General features: G+C 38.3%; 1 protein-coding gene across 2 annotated transcripts in view; it reads left to right on the plus strand.

Annotated features, from left to right (window-relative positions):
- The window catches only part of LOC109988297 (protein kinase C beta type), a 36,137-nt gene that overhangs the window by 3,501 nt on the left and 12,374 nt on the right, over nt 1–20,262 (plus strand). For both annotated transcript variants that reach the window (XM_020639742.3, XM_020639743.3), the window contains exons 3-6: nt 10,251–10,333; nt 13,372–13,483; nt 18,610–18,738; nt 19,225–19,381. In XM_020639742.3, coding sequence (XP_020495398.1) covers nt 10,251–10,333; nt 13,372–13,483; nt 18,610–18,738; nt 19,225–19,381 — 481 coding nt within the window. The remainder of the gene's footprint in view (nt 1–10,250; nt 10,334–13,371; nt 13,484–18,609; nt 18,739–19,224; nt 19,382–20,262) is intronic.

The raw sequence follows: 20,262 nt of genomic DNA on the forward strand, positions 1-20,262 counted from the left end.
TTACAAGCCAAAGATATTGAGTTCACCATCATGAAGAAGTAAAAAAACAGAACATTTTCACATGTAAGAGGCATGATTTAGAGAATTTTTACAATAGATGCTAACTATTCATATAATTTATTCAACTCTCAGCTGTTGTATACAAACTTTTCACACATTTCGAGAGAACATGAAATTGACCATGTGGCAGCAAGAAGAGGCAGACATGAGTTTGAAGCTTTATTACTGAACCAAATGAAAAATAAAAAAATAAAGCTTTGTCTGCCAAAGGTTTAAAATGGGTGGAAGGATTAATAAACATGAACTGTAGTTGGATTATGTGAACAGGTCAAAAGGTTACTTTTTCTGTTCAGCATGCCCATGGATCACACAAATCTTTTCCACAAAATAAGTCCTGGATTGTGACCTGAGCATTTAGTTAAGAGGAGCTCTAATTGAAAACATCTGACTTTGTATAAAGTTGATTGTTTTTGTTTTTTAGGGGACTCAAAAGTAACTCGGGTATTATCAAAGATGCCAAAAGTAACTTTATCAAAATAACAAATACAGAAAGCTTAAGTTACAATAACCCTTTTTAATGAAATACTGTGGAGCTGCTGGGACGGCATGGTTAGACTCAATGTTGTTCTACACATGTAAGAAACATGTTTGACTCTAATTCATCTTGATTTATGAAATAGTGTTGTCAGTGAAAAAAGTGAAATTAACATTACCACTAGTCCTGAATGGTGTTACGATCAAATATCTTTCATAATATTGCAGTGTGATTTATTTTCTATAGTCTGCTTCAAATCCCAACTCTAAATGTAATTTTTTCCGAAGAGTTAAAAAGTAAGATTTTGGGAAAAACTATTATTACTCAAGTTTTCTATAAGCATTGATTCTGTGATTTACATTTTACAGGACATAGCATTAGCTTAGCTAAAAACTAGACTTATTGTTGGTTGTGTTTTTTTTTTAAAGATATTTTGGGCTATTTTGTCTTTATAAGTAGGACAGCTGAGGAGAAACAGGAAATACTGGGAGGAGAGAGCGGGGGATGACATGCAGCAAAGGGTTCGAGGTTGGGTTCGAGAACTTTGAATTTTGAGGTCTTCAGGATGTCTAGGGCGGGCGACGTAACTGCTAGGCTATCCTGCGCCCCTGGCTGTGTGGCTCTATACACAGAGTTTGAAGTTTAGCAGTAGTAGTGTAGATTTTGATATTTCCAGATATCTGGTATTTAACCTCATACTGTTGTGACTGGTCAGTATGTTGAGCTGATCTCAGTTTCATTTTAATACAGTCAGACAAATATAGCCACACTTTGTGAACCTTGATCATGCGTAAGACTTCACATGCAAAACGATTCTTTTGGACCTTTTTATGTATTAAACAACAAATGATTTTATTAAGAAAACAGTGGACAGATTAAATGATAATGACAATAATCAACAGTTGCAGCCCTATTTCACCCATGAAATATTAGTACTTTGATTCACTTTAAACAGCACTAGATGACAGGATTGAGCTTACTTTGCTGACATATATAAAAATAATATACTCAGGTTTTTAGTCCCTTTTTGTTGAAGGTGCATTGTAGATTTGGTTGTAAAATGTAAAAGTTGGAGAGGTGAAACAATTCTATGGTATACTTTCTGAACTAAATACACAAACTTTATTCAAAGTAAAAAAAAATGGTTCCCTGGAACACTGTTTGGAAAAGCTACCAGGAGAGTTACGGTTTCACAGTTGCGGGCCCCCCCACCATAACTTTATAAGAGTTTTCCAGGGACCAACATTTTCCTCTGAGGACAGTTTGTGGATAGAGTTATGAACATATACAAAATAATTTGTACACTTAAACATAAACAGGGACACAAATCTCACCTTGAAGTTTGAAGTCGCTGTTATGGAGATTTTTAGTCAAATCGGCGGTTTTCTATACCTTTAATCCCAGGTTTGTTTGATTGTTTTTTGATTGAGATTTAGTAACTTCTGGGTTAAAACTGGCAAGATGTTTTTGGGAAAGACAGCTTGTTCTGCATTACTTAAACAGCATTCTTTTTTTAAAGGTGTATGCCAATTAAATAATGAACCAAAACATGTTCAGTCTTAAAGCCCATTCAACCTACTATGAACCCAGATATCTTATGACCTGCATTTGGACTTTGAGTCCTATTACAGAAGCTTGAAATGTATTTGATGAAGCATGCTGTCAGTGGCTTTTCTTTTTTTTTTACTAACAGAGAAAAGTTGGATATATGTAAACTAGAAACAGAGCGGATTGCAGAAAGAGTGGAGTCATTCAGAGGACAACAGGAACAAGCAGGGTGTAACGCAGGGCAACATGAATGGGTGGTGCTCACCCTTACACACACACTCATACACACACACGTGTGCAAATCATCAGCACTCAGCCTGGTTCAGAGGAATTTCAGACATGTGGTGCAGACTTGTTCAGACTTGGTGAACAGGTTGTTTTGTATAGTTGTTTGATGCAGTCTGTGTTTGAATACTTGTTCTGCGATCAGTCAGGATCCCTCCCCCTTTCTCATAGCTTTTGCTTATATTTTATTTGTGTTTATTTGAATGTGTTTGAGTAGACAAAAAAAAAGAGGAAGTTAGCCTGCTCATTTCCTACTGATTGAGATGTCTGATCAGAGTTTGGACAGAGTATTGTAAGGTGAACTTTCTTTTTTGCTGACATCATATCAGAGGAGATAAGGGAAAGTTGAATACAGAGCTTGTATTAAGGTTTCTATTCTTGAAAAGTACACCTTTTCCCACATTGAAAACAAACTCTGTTGAAATAAATAAATCTATTTTATGATATTATTTTAGCAAACCTGAGACCCCCTTTTTAAAGTAATTCCACCAACAGCCAAAAGATGTTTAAAAAGCAGCTACTAGTACATTAACTTTAACTGGACTTATGGTTATCTGTGTTTTATCATACTTGTTTTTGCATAAGTTATTTTCAACCCCAAAAGTTTACAAGGGCAACAGATGTTCTCCATTTCACAGGAGGCTTTTGATTTCACACCCCACTGACCACATTAGAAATTTGCTTTTTAACTGTTTCAAAAAAAAAAAAAAAAAAAAAAATACAGACTTGTGTCTTAGTCCACTTTACAACTGTAACAATCTCAGTGAGTCAAATACAGGAAATATGCCAAAAAACAGTGGCTTGTTTTACCAGCTTGTCATTGCGATTGATTGTATGGAGCTGTGGCTGAAATTTAATCCGGGTCATGGACAGATAAGTGGTTTGTTTGGTTTGGTGCTTTGTTATTGATTTGCACCAATCTAGCAGCAAGTAGTGGATATTGCTAGATAATTAGGGACCTTTTGGTTTTGGCTGAGAAAACACAAACAGTATTGTAGAGCAGAGTAGTCCACAGTAAATTGCCAGCTCCTTCACAATGAATTTTAAAGCTGAAAGTTTTTTGAAATGGCAGATGTCTCGATGGCTCATGGGGAGGTATTCGTTTCTGGAAAACTATTTCAAAAGTTGTAGAATGGGAAAAGAAGTTCAGAGGAAATTATGCATCAAGTTCCTCTTTAATGTGGTTCGTAATTCACTCCTGCTACAGCCAGTGCCTGCCGAGACTGTCTTTTGTAGGATGGAGAATGAATGCAGACACACAGACTCCTTCACATGTGTATGACCACTTACCTCCTCTGTAAACATTATGCTGGTAGATAGCTAGTGTTTCGCGGCCGATGATGATGCTCGTTTGTGTACGTACGAGCACGCGAGGGAGAGCGAGCAACAGGTTACTGGTACAGTTTGCCTAACATCCATGCGGTATCTCTACAAACGCGGTATTTTTGAAGGTTACATATAGCCCCTTTAAACATCAGCCAGAAGATGGGGCCCATCGGGTACACAATCCACTTATTCAAAGAGGGATAAAAGCTTACTAAAGAACACCTCAAAGCACCGGGCTGCGTTTTTCTGTCAGAAACTGGAGGTTGAGAACAGACCTTTTTTTTTAAGCAGCTGCAGTTTCATCCCACGTCACTAAGACCAAGCTGTCACCTGACATTGCTCTGTTGTCTTACTCATCAACACCTAGCTCACTGTGCTATGGGAAGATCGGGTGGAGGAAGCCTATGACCTCAAAAGAGAAAAGTATGAGGATCTGAGAGACACCTGCCAAAGAAGAGGCTGGAGAGCCCAGTTTTGGCATTTGGAGGTTGAGTATTGGAGCTTTGCAGGCCAGCCACTCTGGAGAGCTTATACGGCACTTGGCATCACAGAGGCAGCGGAGAAAGCGTCTAGATGGCTCTGCTTTAAGAGGGCTGATCTGTGGGTGGCTGCTAGGGCATTGGCTGGGTCAAATAGGATGAAACAGAATAACATCATAAAATGTCTATATTCAAGGTTTGCTTTTTCTATGAATTGTAAATAATAATGCAGTGGTGGTTTTGGCTGAAGACATGAAATAGGAACTCAAAGCAGTTAATGTGACAGGTCAATTTATAAAACAGTGTGCGTTCGTGAGTTAACAAAATTGACACTTCTGTTAATTCTGTAAATGGATGTATTTGTTATTGACTATTATATTAGCTCTACCACTAAAAAAAAAGGCAATACGTTTTCTCACAATTATTGATCAGTACCTGTGATTTGTCTGCTGATTGCTGTCAGGATCTACTCAGCTGACCAAGGTCATGTCAGAACAACAGTGCTTCACATTCTAATCATCTATTCTGACCAAAATAGCATTACCATCTTAAACTCAATAAACTCATATTAAAGCAATTAGACTCAAATGATACAGACTGATGCAACAAAACCTTGTTAAGAAATACTGTAAATATCTCAGAAACCGGGGGGGATGATGCATTGCTGAAGGGCTGTACATATGAAATAAACTGACAATTAAATCGATGTAATGATTCACTGGTTTTGTTCAGTGTATTTGAATCTATTGCAATATATTAGGCAAAGGGACTCTGCTTCTTCATTAGCACTGTGTTACACAGTTACATTTTTAGGAATTGCTATCCATCAGAACCAGATAGAGACAGGGACTCAAAAGCAGACTCACACGTGGCTGAGTTCAGGAAAAGGCGGAGTTTAATAACAGTCCAGGTCGATACACAGGAAGGCAAATCATCGAGGCAAACAAATCCAAGTGGAGCAGGCAAAACGGTAAGGCAGGCACAGTCAAAATCACTATAAGTCTACTAGGAAAAACACTGGAACAAGGTGACACACAGGAACACACTACGAACTGGCAACAAGAGGGAGGAAACACAGGGATCTATACACACAGACAATCAGGGGATAATGAGACACAGGTGAGCAGGGCAGGAAGGCTCAAGGCAGGAAAACCTGAGGAGCAAGATCTGACAGACAGAGACAAGGCTAAGTACAAAATAAAACAGGAACGGACAATAATCCTAAATAAAGGAGTAAAAACAAAACATGACACTAGGTAACTTCACTGATCCTGTCAGCTATCAGATAGTTAAACATGATATGAAAATAAAATCTAGCGTTATGATTTTTTTTACACTCTTAATTAAACTCTTAGTTGAATGAAACGCCAAAAAAAGAACTTAGATTTTAGAACAATTCCAAATCCAATTTTCTGCTTATCCGATACCGTGTCGCGGTGGCAGCAGGCTAAGCAAGTTGCCCCTGATGTCCCTCTCCCCAGCAATGTTTTCCAACTCATCCTGTGGGGATCCCAAGGCGTTCCCAGGCCAGAAGGGATATATACAGTATAATCCCTCCACGGAGCTATCCCAGGGTCTCGTACCAGTTGGACGTGTCTTAAAGACCCCCAAAAGCCTGCGTCCAGTAGGCATCCTGATCAGATGTATGAACCACCTCAGCTGGGGCCTTACGATGTGAAGGAGCGGCGGCTCTACTCTGAGCTCCCACCGGGTGTCTGAGCTCTTCACCCTATCTGTAAGGCTGAGCCCAGCCACCCTTTGGAGGAAACTTATTTCGGCCGCTTGTATCCACACACTCATTCTTTCGGTCACTACCCACAGCTCGTGACCGTAGGTGAGGGTTGGAATGTAGGTTGCCTTATGGCTCAGCTCCCTCTTCAGTACTGCCGAAGCTGAGCCAATCCGCCTGTCTATCTCGTGATCCATTATACCCTCATCTGTGAACAACACTCAGAGATACTTGAACTCCTTGGCTTGAGGCAGAGACTCACTCCCCATCCAGACAGAGCAGTGCACTGTTTTCAAAGAGAGACACATGGCTTCGGAACTGCCACATCCCGACCGCTTGCATAATGATCATTGCATTTATGATTCGATAAATCAATCACTTAACAACAGTTAAATCCAAATATATTGAATATCTTAAAAAGTGTATTTTATTTAAATATTTTTTAGTTTTATCAGTAAACATTTTATTTTTGGGGGTTCTTTACAAACCAAACAGGACATTTGTTGATATCTTCTCGGTCTATAGGAAACATAGACACATTTCAGAATTGTCTGAAATGTTATTGACAAAACGAAAAACTACAGATCAAGAGATCTTATGAAAAACAAAAAAAGCATGTTAAAGCCTGAAGGTGATAACGAGTGTCTCCATCTGTGGGTCCTAGTTCTCAATCGCAAAGGATCCTCTTTTGGATTATCTGTGATTTGCTGCTATCGCTGTCAGTCGCCACAAATGAGGCGGTGTGAGTGAAGACTCAACTGTAGGGCTCAGCCTGGTTGCTAGGCAACAGAGTGAAGACCTCTTCAGCAGGTCACTATGCCTGTCTTTCAGTAGTGTGTGTGTGTGTGTGTATGCATGGCGTGCACAGGTGTGGGACAGAGCAGATTTATGAACAAAAAGCGTTAACGTGCAACTGTCGTGTTTCTCTGTTGCTCCATTTTCTGTTTGAGTCTTTTCTGACTGGCTGAAAAAAAAAAAACTGCACATAAATGAATTCCCCGCCCCCTCACACTGCCTCAAACCCAGCTGTGTCCCATCCCACACACACACACACACACACACACACACACACACACACACACACACACACACACACACACACACACTGTCTATCTCTGTCTTTCTGTTTGACTTGATTTCTTGATTCCTTTTTTTTCTTCCTTCTCTTTCTCTCTGCATTTCTCTTTCTCAGTCACAGTCCGTCTCTTCATTTGCATTGTGAAAAAACTACAGATGGACACAATTAAACCGTGCTAGACAAAGCCAAACACCAAGCAACTACTGTCCTTAATTTCTGAGATAAAACTGCACTCACCAAAATTCACTGTACATGTGAGCTTTGTCAAGGTGTGCACAGACATGACATAACCGTATCTGCTGCTCCAGCTTAAGTGCTTGAAACCTGCAGAAAGTGCTGCCAGTTGTCACGGCTGCCTCATGAAAATGTATTAAGTATGTGAATAATTAAGATCAAACCAGAGCGTACCCTGTGTCTGTTCACTTGTGCATGTGTGTGGTTCTTTGTTTTAATTTGAAGTGGCTGTTGTTGTTCATGTTTCATTATCAGGTTTGTACATTTGGTAGAATTATCAGGTTTGTATATTTGGTAGAAATGTCAAACCAAAACAACAAATTCTATTTCAAGTCCACACTGGTTAAGTTATTGCCAAGTGGAAAGGATTCAGATCAGCGCTGTGCAATACTTTTGAATAGGAATAAGGCCTGCATGATATAAGAGATATGTGCTAAAACAATGTTTATTATTCCAATAATGATATGAAGTTTGATAAATGAATAAAATTAGATGTTATGTTTCTCCTAAATCCCAAATAAATCTAAAAAGCATTGTTTGTTTTCGTCACTAAAGCCGCACCAATTAATCTGAGAGTAGCTGAAAGATAGCCTGAGCTTCATCTGACTGCATCAAAATGCTCTGAAAGCGTGGCTATTTTACCTCCATCCAATTGATAAAATGAACCAATACTGAGTGAGAAAGCAGTTATTGTTAACATAATATTGTTTGTTACATGCAATCACTTTCAACCTTTGAGATGTGTTTATTGCTACTGCTCGTTTTGTGATAACAATGAAGTGTTTATTCGGCAGCCCTAGTAAAAAAAACAAAACAAAAAACACCTTTAATATAAGTTTAACACCTCGTTTCCACTTACAGTATGTATATGTAAGGAGGCAAGTCAACCAGAAGTCCAATTTATTCCATTGGGAATCTCAGTTATATTTGAATGGCCTATGAAACTCCTCCCTATTTCGGTCCAAGTAGTGATAAAATTAAACTTTGTGGTGGATTTCTGAGAGGCCGTATGACAGTGTGCTAGCTAAGATAAAAGGATGCTAAGTGGCTAACATGCTATGTCCTTCCAATCAGTTGTCAATGTTGATTGTAAAGCAAGTTTGTATGAGTAAAAATTACTTGTTTATCTAGTTTTAACTCATTGTGAACCTCAGTAATGTTAATCTGCTAAAATATGGTTTTACTTTATATACAGTTGCTATCAGTTTGATATTAAATACAATGAGATTTGTCAGAAAAAAACAGTCATCCTCTTAAACAGTCTGTTAAAACAGACAAAAGTGGCCTCTCCCCCCATGGCTTCAGGTATCTTCTATCAGGTTTCTATCCATCTGTAAAGAAACCCACTTTTCTTGCGCCTGACACTATTGGCATCATCCGTATATATTTTCAGATTGACCACCAGTCACATACTGTCCGTAAATGAAATCAAGGCGTTACCCATGATGTTGGTGTACAGTAGAGGAGACTGATCTGCCCTTTTTATCTAAATGGAGTTCTTCTGTTGGTCATGTTCACATCTCCATCTCATCAAAATTTAAAGGAACCAACTGACCTCATCTTTACGTGACCTAGAATAAAATAACAAAGGGATGTCTTTATTTTGACTGTGTTCAGTTTGAATTATACTGACTTACAGCTGGATATCTAATATATCAGTAGCTGCTCATCTTAAAGATAGCAAACATACTCCACTGCTGAGGGTTTATCACTCTATTGTTATGGTTCTGTTTTTAGAGCTGTCATTACAATGACTCTGCTGCAGATCCCTTTCTTTATTAGTTGCTAAGTTGTTGCCTTTACTTAAGATTTCTTTAAAAAAATATTGTGTCCGTCTTGTTTGACTGAATACAGGGACACGCACATCAAACAAGATTTTATAAAATGTTTTACAAATTTTAGTACTGACTTGATTACTCATTGTTTCCTCTGAACATTGGGTGTCATTATATACTGTAAGATATTTGTACGTAACCTTTATCATGCACATACCTGCACAACTGTACAGCACCTCTATCCTCTTTTAAATCTTATTCTATTTAAGTATCTTACCAGTATTAGAGTACTATTCTATACCCTTTACTTCAAAACAAAATCAGAGTCCTTGTATGGGTAAACATACTTGGTCATGATATGTGTTTAATGTGCCTAAATCAAGAACATATAAATTAAATGTCTAGCCCTAATTAAACATTGTAAAACATTGTCTTTATTATGCGAAATAGCCTACAACCTTTTATCTACGTTTTTTCCCCTGAAAACCTCTGTGTGAATGTATCATATCTGAAATGGTGTCAACATTTATTTGAGAAAAATGCTTGCAATCAGACATAATAAGGCCATCTATTCAATACTCAAAGTGAAACCAAAAGACAGACAAACCTATTTTTATACATTTGCTGAGACAGTACTTGGTCTGTAAACTCTGGCCTGAACTGCTATAAAGAAATGTACCATGTCAAAGTCTGGTGCTTTAACCGAGAAACACTAGAGCTCCTTGAACCAAAGTTTGAATCATAATATCCAAGACTAATGTCAGAATCCCTTTTTTCTTATCAGTGGTGTCTTGATAGACACTGATAAACCAAGCAATAACCAAACTTTGTCCCATGCATTGTTAATGTTCTTGAGTCAGCATCCAATCAAACAGCTTGTTTTTTTTTCAGGTTATTTATTTTGGTCGTTTACTACCCTGAATGATTTTGACTTCAGACACTGAAGTCTCCTGCTGTCATTTGGATCTGCCTGTGTTGTTTCATACAGCAGCCTCAGTGTTATTGGCTATGATTGAATATCCCACGATGCGTTTGGTTAAATATAAATTCCTCTAAACTGAAGCTAAAAAACTAAATATAGTTGTTGTCTGCACAGAAGGAGCAAAAGTGAACTGCTGAAATATGAGAGGCCTATTGTGCAATGACTAATGCCACATAATTGACATATTGATTCATCTTTTTGTTGCCTTTATGTTTTGCCTCATTTGGCTATGCAAGCAAGCCTGAGTTAACATTTGATTCTCTTTGTCTCCCTCCACAGTGTGCTGTTTTGTGGTCCATAAGCGCTGTCATGAATTTGTCACCTTTTCCTGTCCTGGGGCTGACAAAGGACCTGCCTCTGATGTAAGTAGAGAATTTGTTCACACAGAAACACACACATGCTCTATAGATATGCAGTCCAAGCTGCAACCTGTGGTGTTGAAAAATGCAGCCAATGCAGAATTAAAAAAAACTGCAGTTCCTTATGTGTGCATTTGAGGCTGGCTCAAAAACTAAAGAATCTGCATTAGAGCTCATATTTGCATAAAGGCTAAGAGTTATGCATGGTTGAGTTAACCAGCAGGTTGAAGCTGTTTGTCAGGAGGCTAAGCTTCAGTTTAGCTAAATCCAGTTACTGACCCCTGCTGTTGGCTTTGTTTGTGTTGTTTTCATTTTTGAAATATGCTTGCTTGTTAAAAAGCTGGACAAGCTAGATGGCTGCGTTTCAGCAATCAAGAAATGAATTTAGCACACCTCATCTCCACCTCTTTGCCTGTTTCTAGATTTGCGGGAGGTTAGTTGGATGGAGGAACTGCATAGAAGTAGATTTCCAATATGGCAACTGCCATTGTTGTGCTTGATAACCAGTCTTCTGAAACCAATGGGTGATGTCACTTGCTATGTGCATGTTTTTAACTGTGGTTCAATCCAAGGGCATCACATTGTCAAGTGTTGGAGAGCATTATAATGGAAATAACTACACGATCTAACATGAAAGACTTCTTCAAGAATAGTTTAAAAAAGTAGAAAATATTAAGCTGCAGCCAGCGAGATATCCTGCTAAGTAACTAGACAATAACTGTTTTATTACGGTAAGTCTCTGGGATTCTGGAGTAGCAGCAGTTGGGATAAAGGATTTCTGACCAATAGTTTCTTTTCAGTGGCATTGCATTGACATCATTTACAGTCTTGCTAGCAATCAACGCACAAACATTTTTCCTGCTGAAAGGCTAATGGACTATGCTGCTCGGATTACAAACTGTTTCCAGAACACTCTTAAAGACACAGACAAAATTCGGTCACATACCCAGTGCAGAGTCTGCTTTCTTTTTTAAAAAAATCTGTAAATACATTATTTATATGATGGGTCTTCTTCAAACACCTCAGAACAAGTCAGAATTTCAATTTGATAAAATGCACTGTGAAAATGTTTTCCCCACCGTTTGGCCTTCTATGAGACGAGCTACTAAGAATTCTGAATCATTGCCCCCCTGACAGACTGTTATTGTCTAGAGACTGTTGGACCACTGCATGGAGGCAGGGAAAGATTTTATTTTCACTGATGTCTGAAATTTCATGGCGATTGAGATGTTTTACCTTGTCTTGTTTTCTCAGATTATATAACTTTTTTATTATTACAAAGGGAGTAAAAAAAAAAAATCTAATGAATGTATAATTGGTATGGGTGACATTTATTGTCACTGGTATGGATCATTATGTAAACGTTACCTGTCCTTACACTACACTGTGAAAGTTGAATGTTATAACACAAACACATGTTTAATGATTGTTTCCCGTTGAAGGCTTATTTATAACATTAACAAGGTCAGCATTTGCTTTATGTGTTTGTGTACCTTCATCTAGTTCCTGTTCACACACACACACACACACACACACACACACACACACACACACACACACACACACACACACACACACACACACACACACACACACACACACACACACACACACACAGATGTAACCTCTTGTCCTCTCTCCTGCTGAGCTGTCAGCCCCAAATCACACAGAGACATGTCAGTAAGAGAGAATGTGCTGCCTGGCTGCCTCAGGTTAATGAGCCAGTATCTCTTGTGCACAAAGACACACAAACACAACCACACACTCAATTTGTGAGTCAGCATGGATTTGAAATTATATGACTGATGTTCATTAATCTCTAACTCCTCTCTCTTTCCTTGTTTGTGTTACATTAATAAGCTCTTTTATTGTGTCCCGTTTTTTTTCAGCCATCAGCAATTTGACCTCTCTCAGTTATTTAACATCTGCTCTGCTACAACGTAGGAACTAGTAAAAGGATTGCTCAGCTTAAATAGGACACAATCATTAAGCAATTCCCCAGATAGGGAGTGCTGTTGTACTGAGTATCAGCATGGCTAATATTTGGTCACAGGCCTAAGAGAAGTATAGCGGTGATGATATTCAGTACACCAGCACAAATTCAAGAGTGCTATTGGTTTTATACAAACGCTCTGCAAGCAGCATAGAGATAGAGAGTAAATATTCACAGCAACAAAAGACAAATAGTGTCTGTTTATTTAACAGATACTATTTGTGCGTCTAACATTTGCGCTTATTGGTTCACTTTAAGAGTCGATTTAATTTTACAGCCTACAATTGAATGGCTCTTGTCCAAATTGCTTAATCAAATGTAACGGTTGTTAAGGGAAAAAATCAATACACCTCACACAGAATGAAGACAGACACTCCGGTATAGAGCCAGAAGAGACCTGGTACAAAACGGAAAGGGCGTGGCCATGGTGCCTTTGCCTAATTTGATGTCTTGCCGTTAAAGGCGAAGTGACTGTAACTTAAAGCTTCCTCGATCAAAGCCGAGAAGGTCACCCTCATATACATGTGTATGTACATGACAATTTTCAATTCTGTCATTGTGCCACCTACTGGTGAGACAGCCTTTTGGTTTATATTGTGACGATTCACAAGATTTTTCACTGTTTTTGATTGTCTTATGAAGAAACTGCAGCTGTGCCACATCCCGACTTGCACCACACTCCGACCTTCACAAAACCCAGAGGTGCACTAAGGTGTGAGGGCCGGTTCAGTTGTGCTTGCCGCCCTAGTTTTAAGTGTGCTTTATTTGTCTAGATGTTTTCAACAAACAGGCTCGTAACCTCTTAAAGTAAATAAAGGGAAATCATCATAATGGAGAAAACAATATTTTAGACAGAAGTCAAGGAATGGCAACACATATCCCGGTGAAGTTGAAAGACTATTTCCTGAATAAAAGTTTAATCTCTGTCCTTGACATGACGCCCTCTCTGTCCCATCAACAGGAGCCTCCTGGACATTAAGAATGAAAATACAATGACACTGAAAATAATGATTTTCTTTATCCACTCTTTGTGTTACTGTCTCTGCAGGATCCTCGAAGTAAACACAAGTTTAAGGTCCACACTTACTCCAGCCCGACATTCTGTGACCACTGTGGATCTCTTCTCTACGGGCTGATACACCAGGGCATGAAATGTGACCGTAAGTACACAAAGCTATGTTTAAGTGAGATCACACACTGTTTGAACATGCGACACAAATAACAGCTTTTGTTTTAGAGGCTGTGTGCAAAATTCATTTTTGATGACTTGTCCATCTTTGTGCCTATCAGTCCATGTCTTTCCAGTCATTATGGTTGAGTTACTTAAGCTATAGCAAACTGAAGTCTTATCTTATATACGTATTGATTTATTGCATTTTGTGAATAGGGGTGTTGTATATTGCATCACCTTAAAGGCAGTAGGTGTGACGCTCCCAGCCAAACATGGTGCCCTGTGTTTAAAGATAGTAGCTGGTTGTTATCAGGTACCAGATCGTTAGCATGCAGTGGAAGCTTCTGGAGAGGAGAAGCCAACTGTGAATGTTGAGTTTAAATGGCATCCGACAAATCCTACTCATTCAGCTTTTAATTCAAACATTGAAATCATTAACATACCATTTTCTATGTTTTGTCTCGGGAAGTCTTGTGCAGGCTCTAAAATCTATAAAGACCACTGGAGGAATTTAGTCCAAATCCAATCTGAAAATAGATACACACATCACTGTGCAGAATTTAAAATGGTCTTTTTTATGCCTTTAATTTAAACCATCTTCCACTCTTTTAAAGTTTTTGTTCACTTCATTCGGATTATGGAGGTAAAGTCTACAAAATGATTTTTTTATTTCACAATTGACCTGTGATCAACTGGTTGTTGACTGCAGTTCAGCTAAAAATCTTCTTTCATCTTAGGCCATGTCCATCATTTACAATATTCAAACCAATGAGTCATAATAAGACACAGTTAAATAGATATGATAAGCTAAATGACAGCTGCAGAGATACCATCAGCTGCTCCTACCAATGATTGAATAGTTTTTACAGACCTGATGTCATGTCATATTTATTGCTGACTATTTGCACGTTGTTGGCAACAAAGACACAAACAGAAAGTGGGCTTCAACTCCGCATCTCCAGCCATAATCATCATTATTTATGGGTTAACAGTTTCTCATTAAAGCTTTGTTTATGGACTTTGTTTTTGGGCTCTGGAGCAGTTTTCATTCATTTATGTGAAGTCAACGAAAGAGAATGTGGTTAATTCTCTTGTGACTGAAATGACTGAAGTGTCAACAAAAAACCACAAAGGTGTTGACAGGTTATATATTAACCCACGTAGACAAACAACGTGAATAGACAGTCTGTGTTTCTTGCAAATTTAATTCATATGACCACATTACAATTTTGTAGACTTTGCACTAAACAGTGGAAATAATAAATTAATAACCTTTTCATAATCTGTATTATTATACAGGATATGAGGAAAATTAAAACAAGCAAAGTATTTGGCATCTCATCGATTAAGGATAAGGATGGTTTGGTTGAAATGTTGTATTTGGCACCAGTTACATTTCCAATTTGTAGAAAGGAAAAAAAAGATGTAGCTTTTTGTGGCTGAGCAAAGATATAATGAATGACTCCCTCTGTGATATTTCTCAGTAGTGGGAAGCGAGACCACAATTGCCTGAGTCAGATTAAGTCTTCTGCTTTCTGTTCAAAGTCCCTAAAAGGGAAATTCCTTTATTTTAAATATACTCATATTTTCACTTATTAAGCAGTTTTAATTACTGACAAGTACAAAAAGTGCTTCAGTAGCTTTTCTGAGCCAGCAGCTGTAAGTAAGACTGCAGTGGATGAAACTTTGCCTGATTAACCTGGTCACTGTCTGTGTATTAGTGTACATATGCTTTCTAGTGTTTTTTAGTTTGTAGTTTCCTTTGAGCTACACAACACTTTAATCCCTTCAACAAAACAAGCTCCTTTTCCACTCTAAATCTTCATGCAAACACAACACATGCAAACACAACAAGCTCCTTTTCCACTCTAAATCTTCATGCAAACACTCACCTCTCACAAAAAGTCAGACTTGTCATTTTGCAGAACTTCTGTTTACTGTTTATAAAAGGGCCCCTCTCTGGAGAAAACATTTCTATTACTTGGTTTGAAAATTATCATAAAAAACTCCTGAAGTTTTCGGGGTGAGCTATAGACTATGTGTGAACGCAAACAGACTTATCCAGAATCTTTCCGACCAGCCCAACCAGTTTTTTTTATTGCAAAATGTGCGAGTGAGCTGAGTGAGAACGCAGCAGGATATTAACAGGAGAATTCACTTTGAAGGGAGTGGAAGGGGATGGTGACAATCAGTGCAGGACCATAGACTATGCATGGGACTGTTGCGACCTCCATACACATAATTAAACTGCTGCATTTTTTCCAATCGGTTCTTCTCCACTCTTATGTTGATATTATGATTCTGTCCATCTACACAAAGCGTGTGACTGAGTGCACTGATAAATCGAATAAAAATAATGATTACATAAGTTCAATCCTTTATATTGGAGTAAAATACATCAAAATAATTTACTGTATAAAAGTATTTTTATAATGGGAAAGTGTACAAACATCAACCTTCTGACACTCCACCTCTGCACCACTTCCTTTGAGTGGAGGGAAATATACATCAGAGCAGTCTGACCTCTAGTGGACAAACTGAGGAATTGCAAAAAGAGTGCATTCATATTTTGTCCATGATTAAGAAAGACTTATCTATACTTTATGCAAATTCAACTAAAATGATCCAGGAGTCAATTGTTTTTCGATCTTTTTGTGTATAATAAAATAAATATACGTCTTCTTTTTTTTAATGTTACATTTATCCAGCCTAAATAATTAAGTTTTTCTTTATTTAAATGTAAAATTTACTTGAAGGAATGTCCTTTATGAGCATATACAAATACTTTGCTAATAAGGGCCTTTCCAAGTCCATGGCTTTTTTAAAGCTATTCTTGTCACAGACACATGTATTAGATAAAGTTTGTCAATGGAAGAGTTCTGCTCTTTTGTCCATCACAGCATATCCTCAGGTTTAAACTGCAACGGTCACATTTCAAAGATGGTCAGTTTATTCAAAGCTAAATTACGACATACTTGAATTATTGGCACCTTTAAGACAAGTCTGGAAGCGCAAAATGGAAATATCCTCAAAGAATCCAACACAACAAACATCATGGTTTACAGAGAGGGCTGAGAGGAGGGTTTGTATTTCTCGGATAGTTTGGACACAAGCCATGTAGGGAATATTACAATTAATAACCTTATGTATATAGAAACTTTCATTTATGATGAACATTTGGAACAGGAACAGAAGGCCTAAACATCCAGTTTAAGTACAATCTGGGGAAATTACCAATTGAAACCAGGCAATTGGAACAAGGGTTGCGTCTATTGACCATCAAAGGTCTAACTTGAATAGGGAATTTGTTTCAGGACAAGAACCGATGCCGATTGAACAGATACTGAACGCACTTAATATCAGAAGCGTAATTGCTGCATCCTGTTATGGATAATAACTTTGCCACCTCTATCTGGATTGGAATGATTGATCTGACTGAAATATCACAGTAAAGGGCATATTTCAGTTTTATTATGACATGAGAGTTTCTGACATCATCCGAAAACTCTATTGGCTGGCTTAAAGCTTGGAAAGAAGACGTTCAGGAGAATATTTCCTTGGATTACTGTGGTGTGATTTGTACTGAGGCGCAGAGACGATCTGCAAATACAAAATTAATATTGCTATCATGTAACTGCCTGATGCCATTTTACGTAACAGCAGCTAGATTATGTAAGTTTAATAATAATATTCCAGATGCTTGTGTTAAACGTGATCAGTCTAAAGTCACATTTTCACTGCATGCAGGATTGCAAACAGATAGCAACCTCTTGGTGTGAGATTGAACAAATACTTCAAGAAAGGCCAGAGGCTAAATACTTTGACCCCTTTCACCCAACTGCTGGGCAATGTTAATGTGTCAGACATGTTGAGAAGTGATCACAATGGGAAACCATAAGAGATCTGGTCAACTATTATATGGTACTACAAATGATCACTGGTAAACTTTACTTTGCATAAATAAAGTAAAAATAATAAATAGGGAAGATCCTTTTACCCAGTGACAGGCTGCTCCCCATATTATGTGCACTCTAGGATAATGTTCTTGTCAAGCTCTTGCAAGTTTCTTTTTAACCTGTTCTGTTGTGCTGTCATTAGTATTTGTACTATTGATGATGTGGTTTTTCAGTGTTTGTCTAGCCTAATAATTATGCTATGAAATTAAAAATAAACGTATTGTTAAATGAAACCTGTCATGCACAGATGCAGCCAGAAGTGCTTCTTAAAAGAAAAAAAAGAAAAAAAAACAACACAATCACTTGCATATTAAAGTCAAAGAACAGCTTTTTTAATAACCTCAAGTTCAACCTCTAGCATGCCATTTAAAAAAAAAAAAAAGTTTTTAATTGGATTTCTGGCAGGTGACTTCTGAAGTATTTTTTGTGGATCGTTTGCTTCTCTTGAAAAATCGCTCCTGGAAAATAACCTCCAAATCAGCATGACAACTGTGAAAGAAATTGTCTTGTGGTGTGAGAATTTCACACTCTTGTGATCCCCTTGCCCTTTAAGAAGCGCTCAGTGGTCCATTGCCTGATTTGTTCCTTTGATTTGGTAAAAGTGCAACTCTGAATTGCTACAAAGCTTTCAAATAAGGAATGTTGAAAGCTTGAAATCAAGCACTGAAATCATTGTGATAGTTTATTCTTATATTTGTTTTTTTTTGTTTGATAAGAAGAGTGCACATTTATGAAAAAAGAATAGGCTGAGACAGACATAACAAATGACAATACACTGTTTAAAGGAAATGGCTTATTAGAAAAATAAAAACACTGCAAAGTCAAGTTAAAAGATGACCCATGGGCACCGGTAACCTAGTGATTGTGTTGCTTGCTCCATGTACAGAGGCTATAGTCCTCGTCACAGCAACCATGGGTTTGAATCCGACCTCTGCACCTTGCTGCATGTCATCCTCCACTGTCTCCTCCCAAAATGTCCTATCTCTCCACAGCTGTCCTACCCAATAAGGGCAAAAATGGCTCCAAACATAACTTTAAAAAAAAGAAAAAAGAAAAGATGCCCCATTATTTGAAAAGGTTTGGAGGGTTGAGGGTGTCTGTTGCACAACTTATGATTTAAGCGCTGTATATGTAAAATGAACTTGACTTCTGCCTACAGACTGTATGATGAACATCCACAAGCGATGTGTTGCCAATGTCCCGAGTCTGTGTGGAACGGATCACACCGAGAGGAGAGGACGCATCCAAATCACTGCCCAGATCACTGGGGAGGCTCTCTCCGTCACCAGTGAGTGCGCTCTCCTTCTGTCTGTGTCTGTATTCAATGTGTTGCCTCTGAAACACACACTAACTGAGCTACTCTATCTGCCTAAGACTTTAACTGGAAAGTCCATTAGTCGATCTATGGTCCAACGATTGACCCACATCTCCACTGGGACATGCGGCCACGTGTCCCCCCCCCCCCCCCCCCCCCTTTCTCTTTCTCTCTGTCTCTGTCTCTCTCTCTGTCTCTGTCTCTCTCTCTCTCTCTCTCTCTCTCTCTCTCTCTCAGACAGCTGTGGATTGATTATAGAACACAAACTAAACTGCTGTTAAGTGTTGTTAGATGTGAGTTATTTAGGGCAGCACACAGCTGGACTCTCACAACACATGAAGGTCCTGTTGTCCGCTTTCAAAGGGCTAAATCTAATTTACAAAAAGTAATGTCTAAATGTTTATATGATCCTGGTATGTTTTCTACTCCTTCACTTGTTTAAAATCCTATCCTCAACAGTAAAAGAGGCGAAGAATCTGGTGCCCATGGACCCAAATGGCCTGTCAGACCCTTACGTAAAGCTCAAGCTGATCCCAGACCCAAAGAGTGAGAGCAAGCAGAAGACCAAGACCATCAAGTGTTGCCTCAACCCCACCTGGAATGAGTCCTTCACCTTGTGAGACATCTCCCATTTTTGTGAAAGAAAAAATGTTATGGATGATTTTATGGCTTCAAACACCCTCCCACCCAAAGGCTTCTTTTTTGGCATAACTTTTTTTCTTACTTTTAGCTAACTTAGACCGTTGGTACTCTTTTTGCCCACTATTCTAGAGCTTCTTTGTTGCTCTTAAACATGAGTTGTTTTGGCAAGCCATGTTCTATCAATACTGTATACATGACTGTCTTTGAGGAGAATGAACACTTGTGTGGGGCTTTAATATATTATGGTAGCAGATCTATTTGCATCAACTGCCATACGCATTTATGGCTGTATCTGAGGCATTTCTGACACTGCTATTTAAAAAAAACTCTAGTAGTGCTTTTCTCACCTATACAAAACTCCTGTGTGAATGAAAATAGCAAAACTTTCCACCCCAACATAACCCGTCATTTTGCCCACCAGCACCCTGGTAAATTTTCTGCGTAAAGTCGGTGTGAACCGCTAAGTAATAAGCTCTTTCTCTGCCATGAGAATGCTGCAGAGAAATCCAGGAAAAATATGTTGGTACTATCAATATGTCAAACTTTACTTAGCATTGATTTAAAGGCAATCAATTGTCATCATAGCGCCGGAATCTAATGCTCTATCAGTCTTTTCTGTGTCTTTCCTTTGAGATCACGTTATGATACTATACGATACTAAACGATACACTTTATTATCCCTTTTGGGGAAATTTGTCTAGGACTCGAAAAGAGTGCTGCAAACATTTAGCTGCCTCCCCCGTAGAATAAATCTATAGAGACAAACAGTCCATATGTTAACAGAAAAGCACATACCAAATGCAAAACAAAAACACAACAACATACTTTGCACATCACCCATATTACAGAAGATCT

This window comes from Labrus bergylta, chromosome 1 (assembly GCF_963930695.1).
Source record: "Labrus bergylta chromosome 1, fLabBer1.1, whole genome shotgun sequence".
In the NCBI taxonomy this organism is placed as follows: Eukaryota; Metazoa; Chordata; class Actinopteri; order Labriformes; family Labridae; genus Labrus; species Labrus bergylta.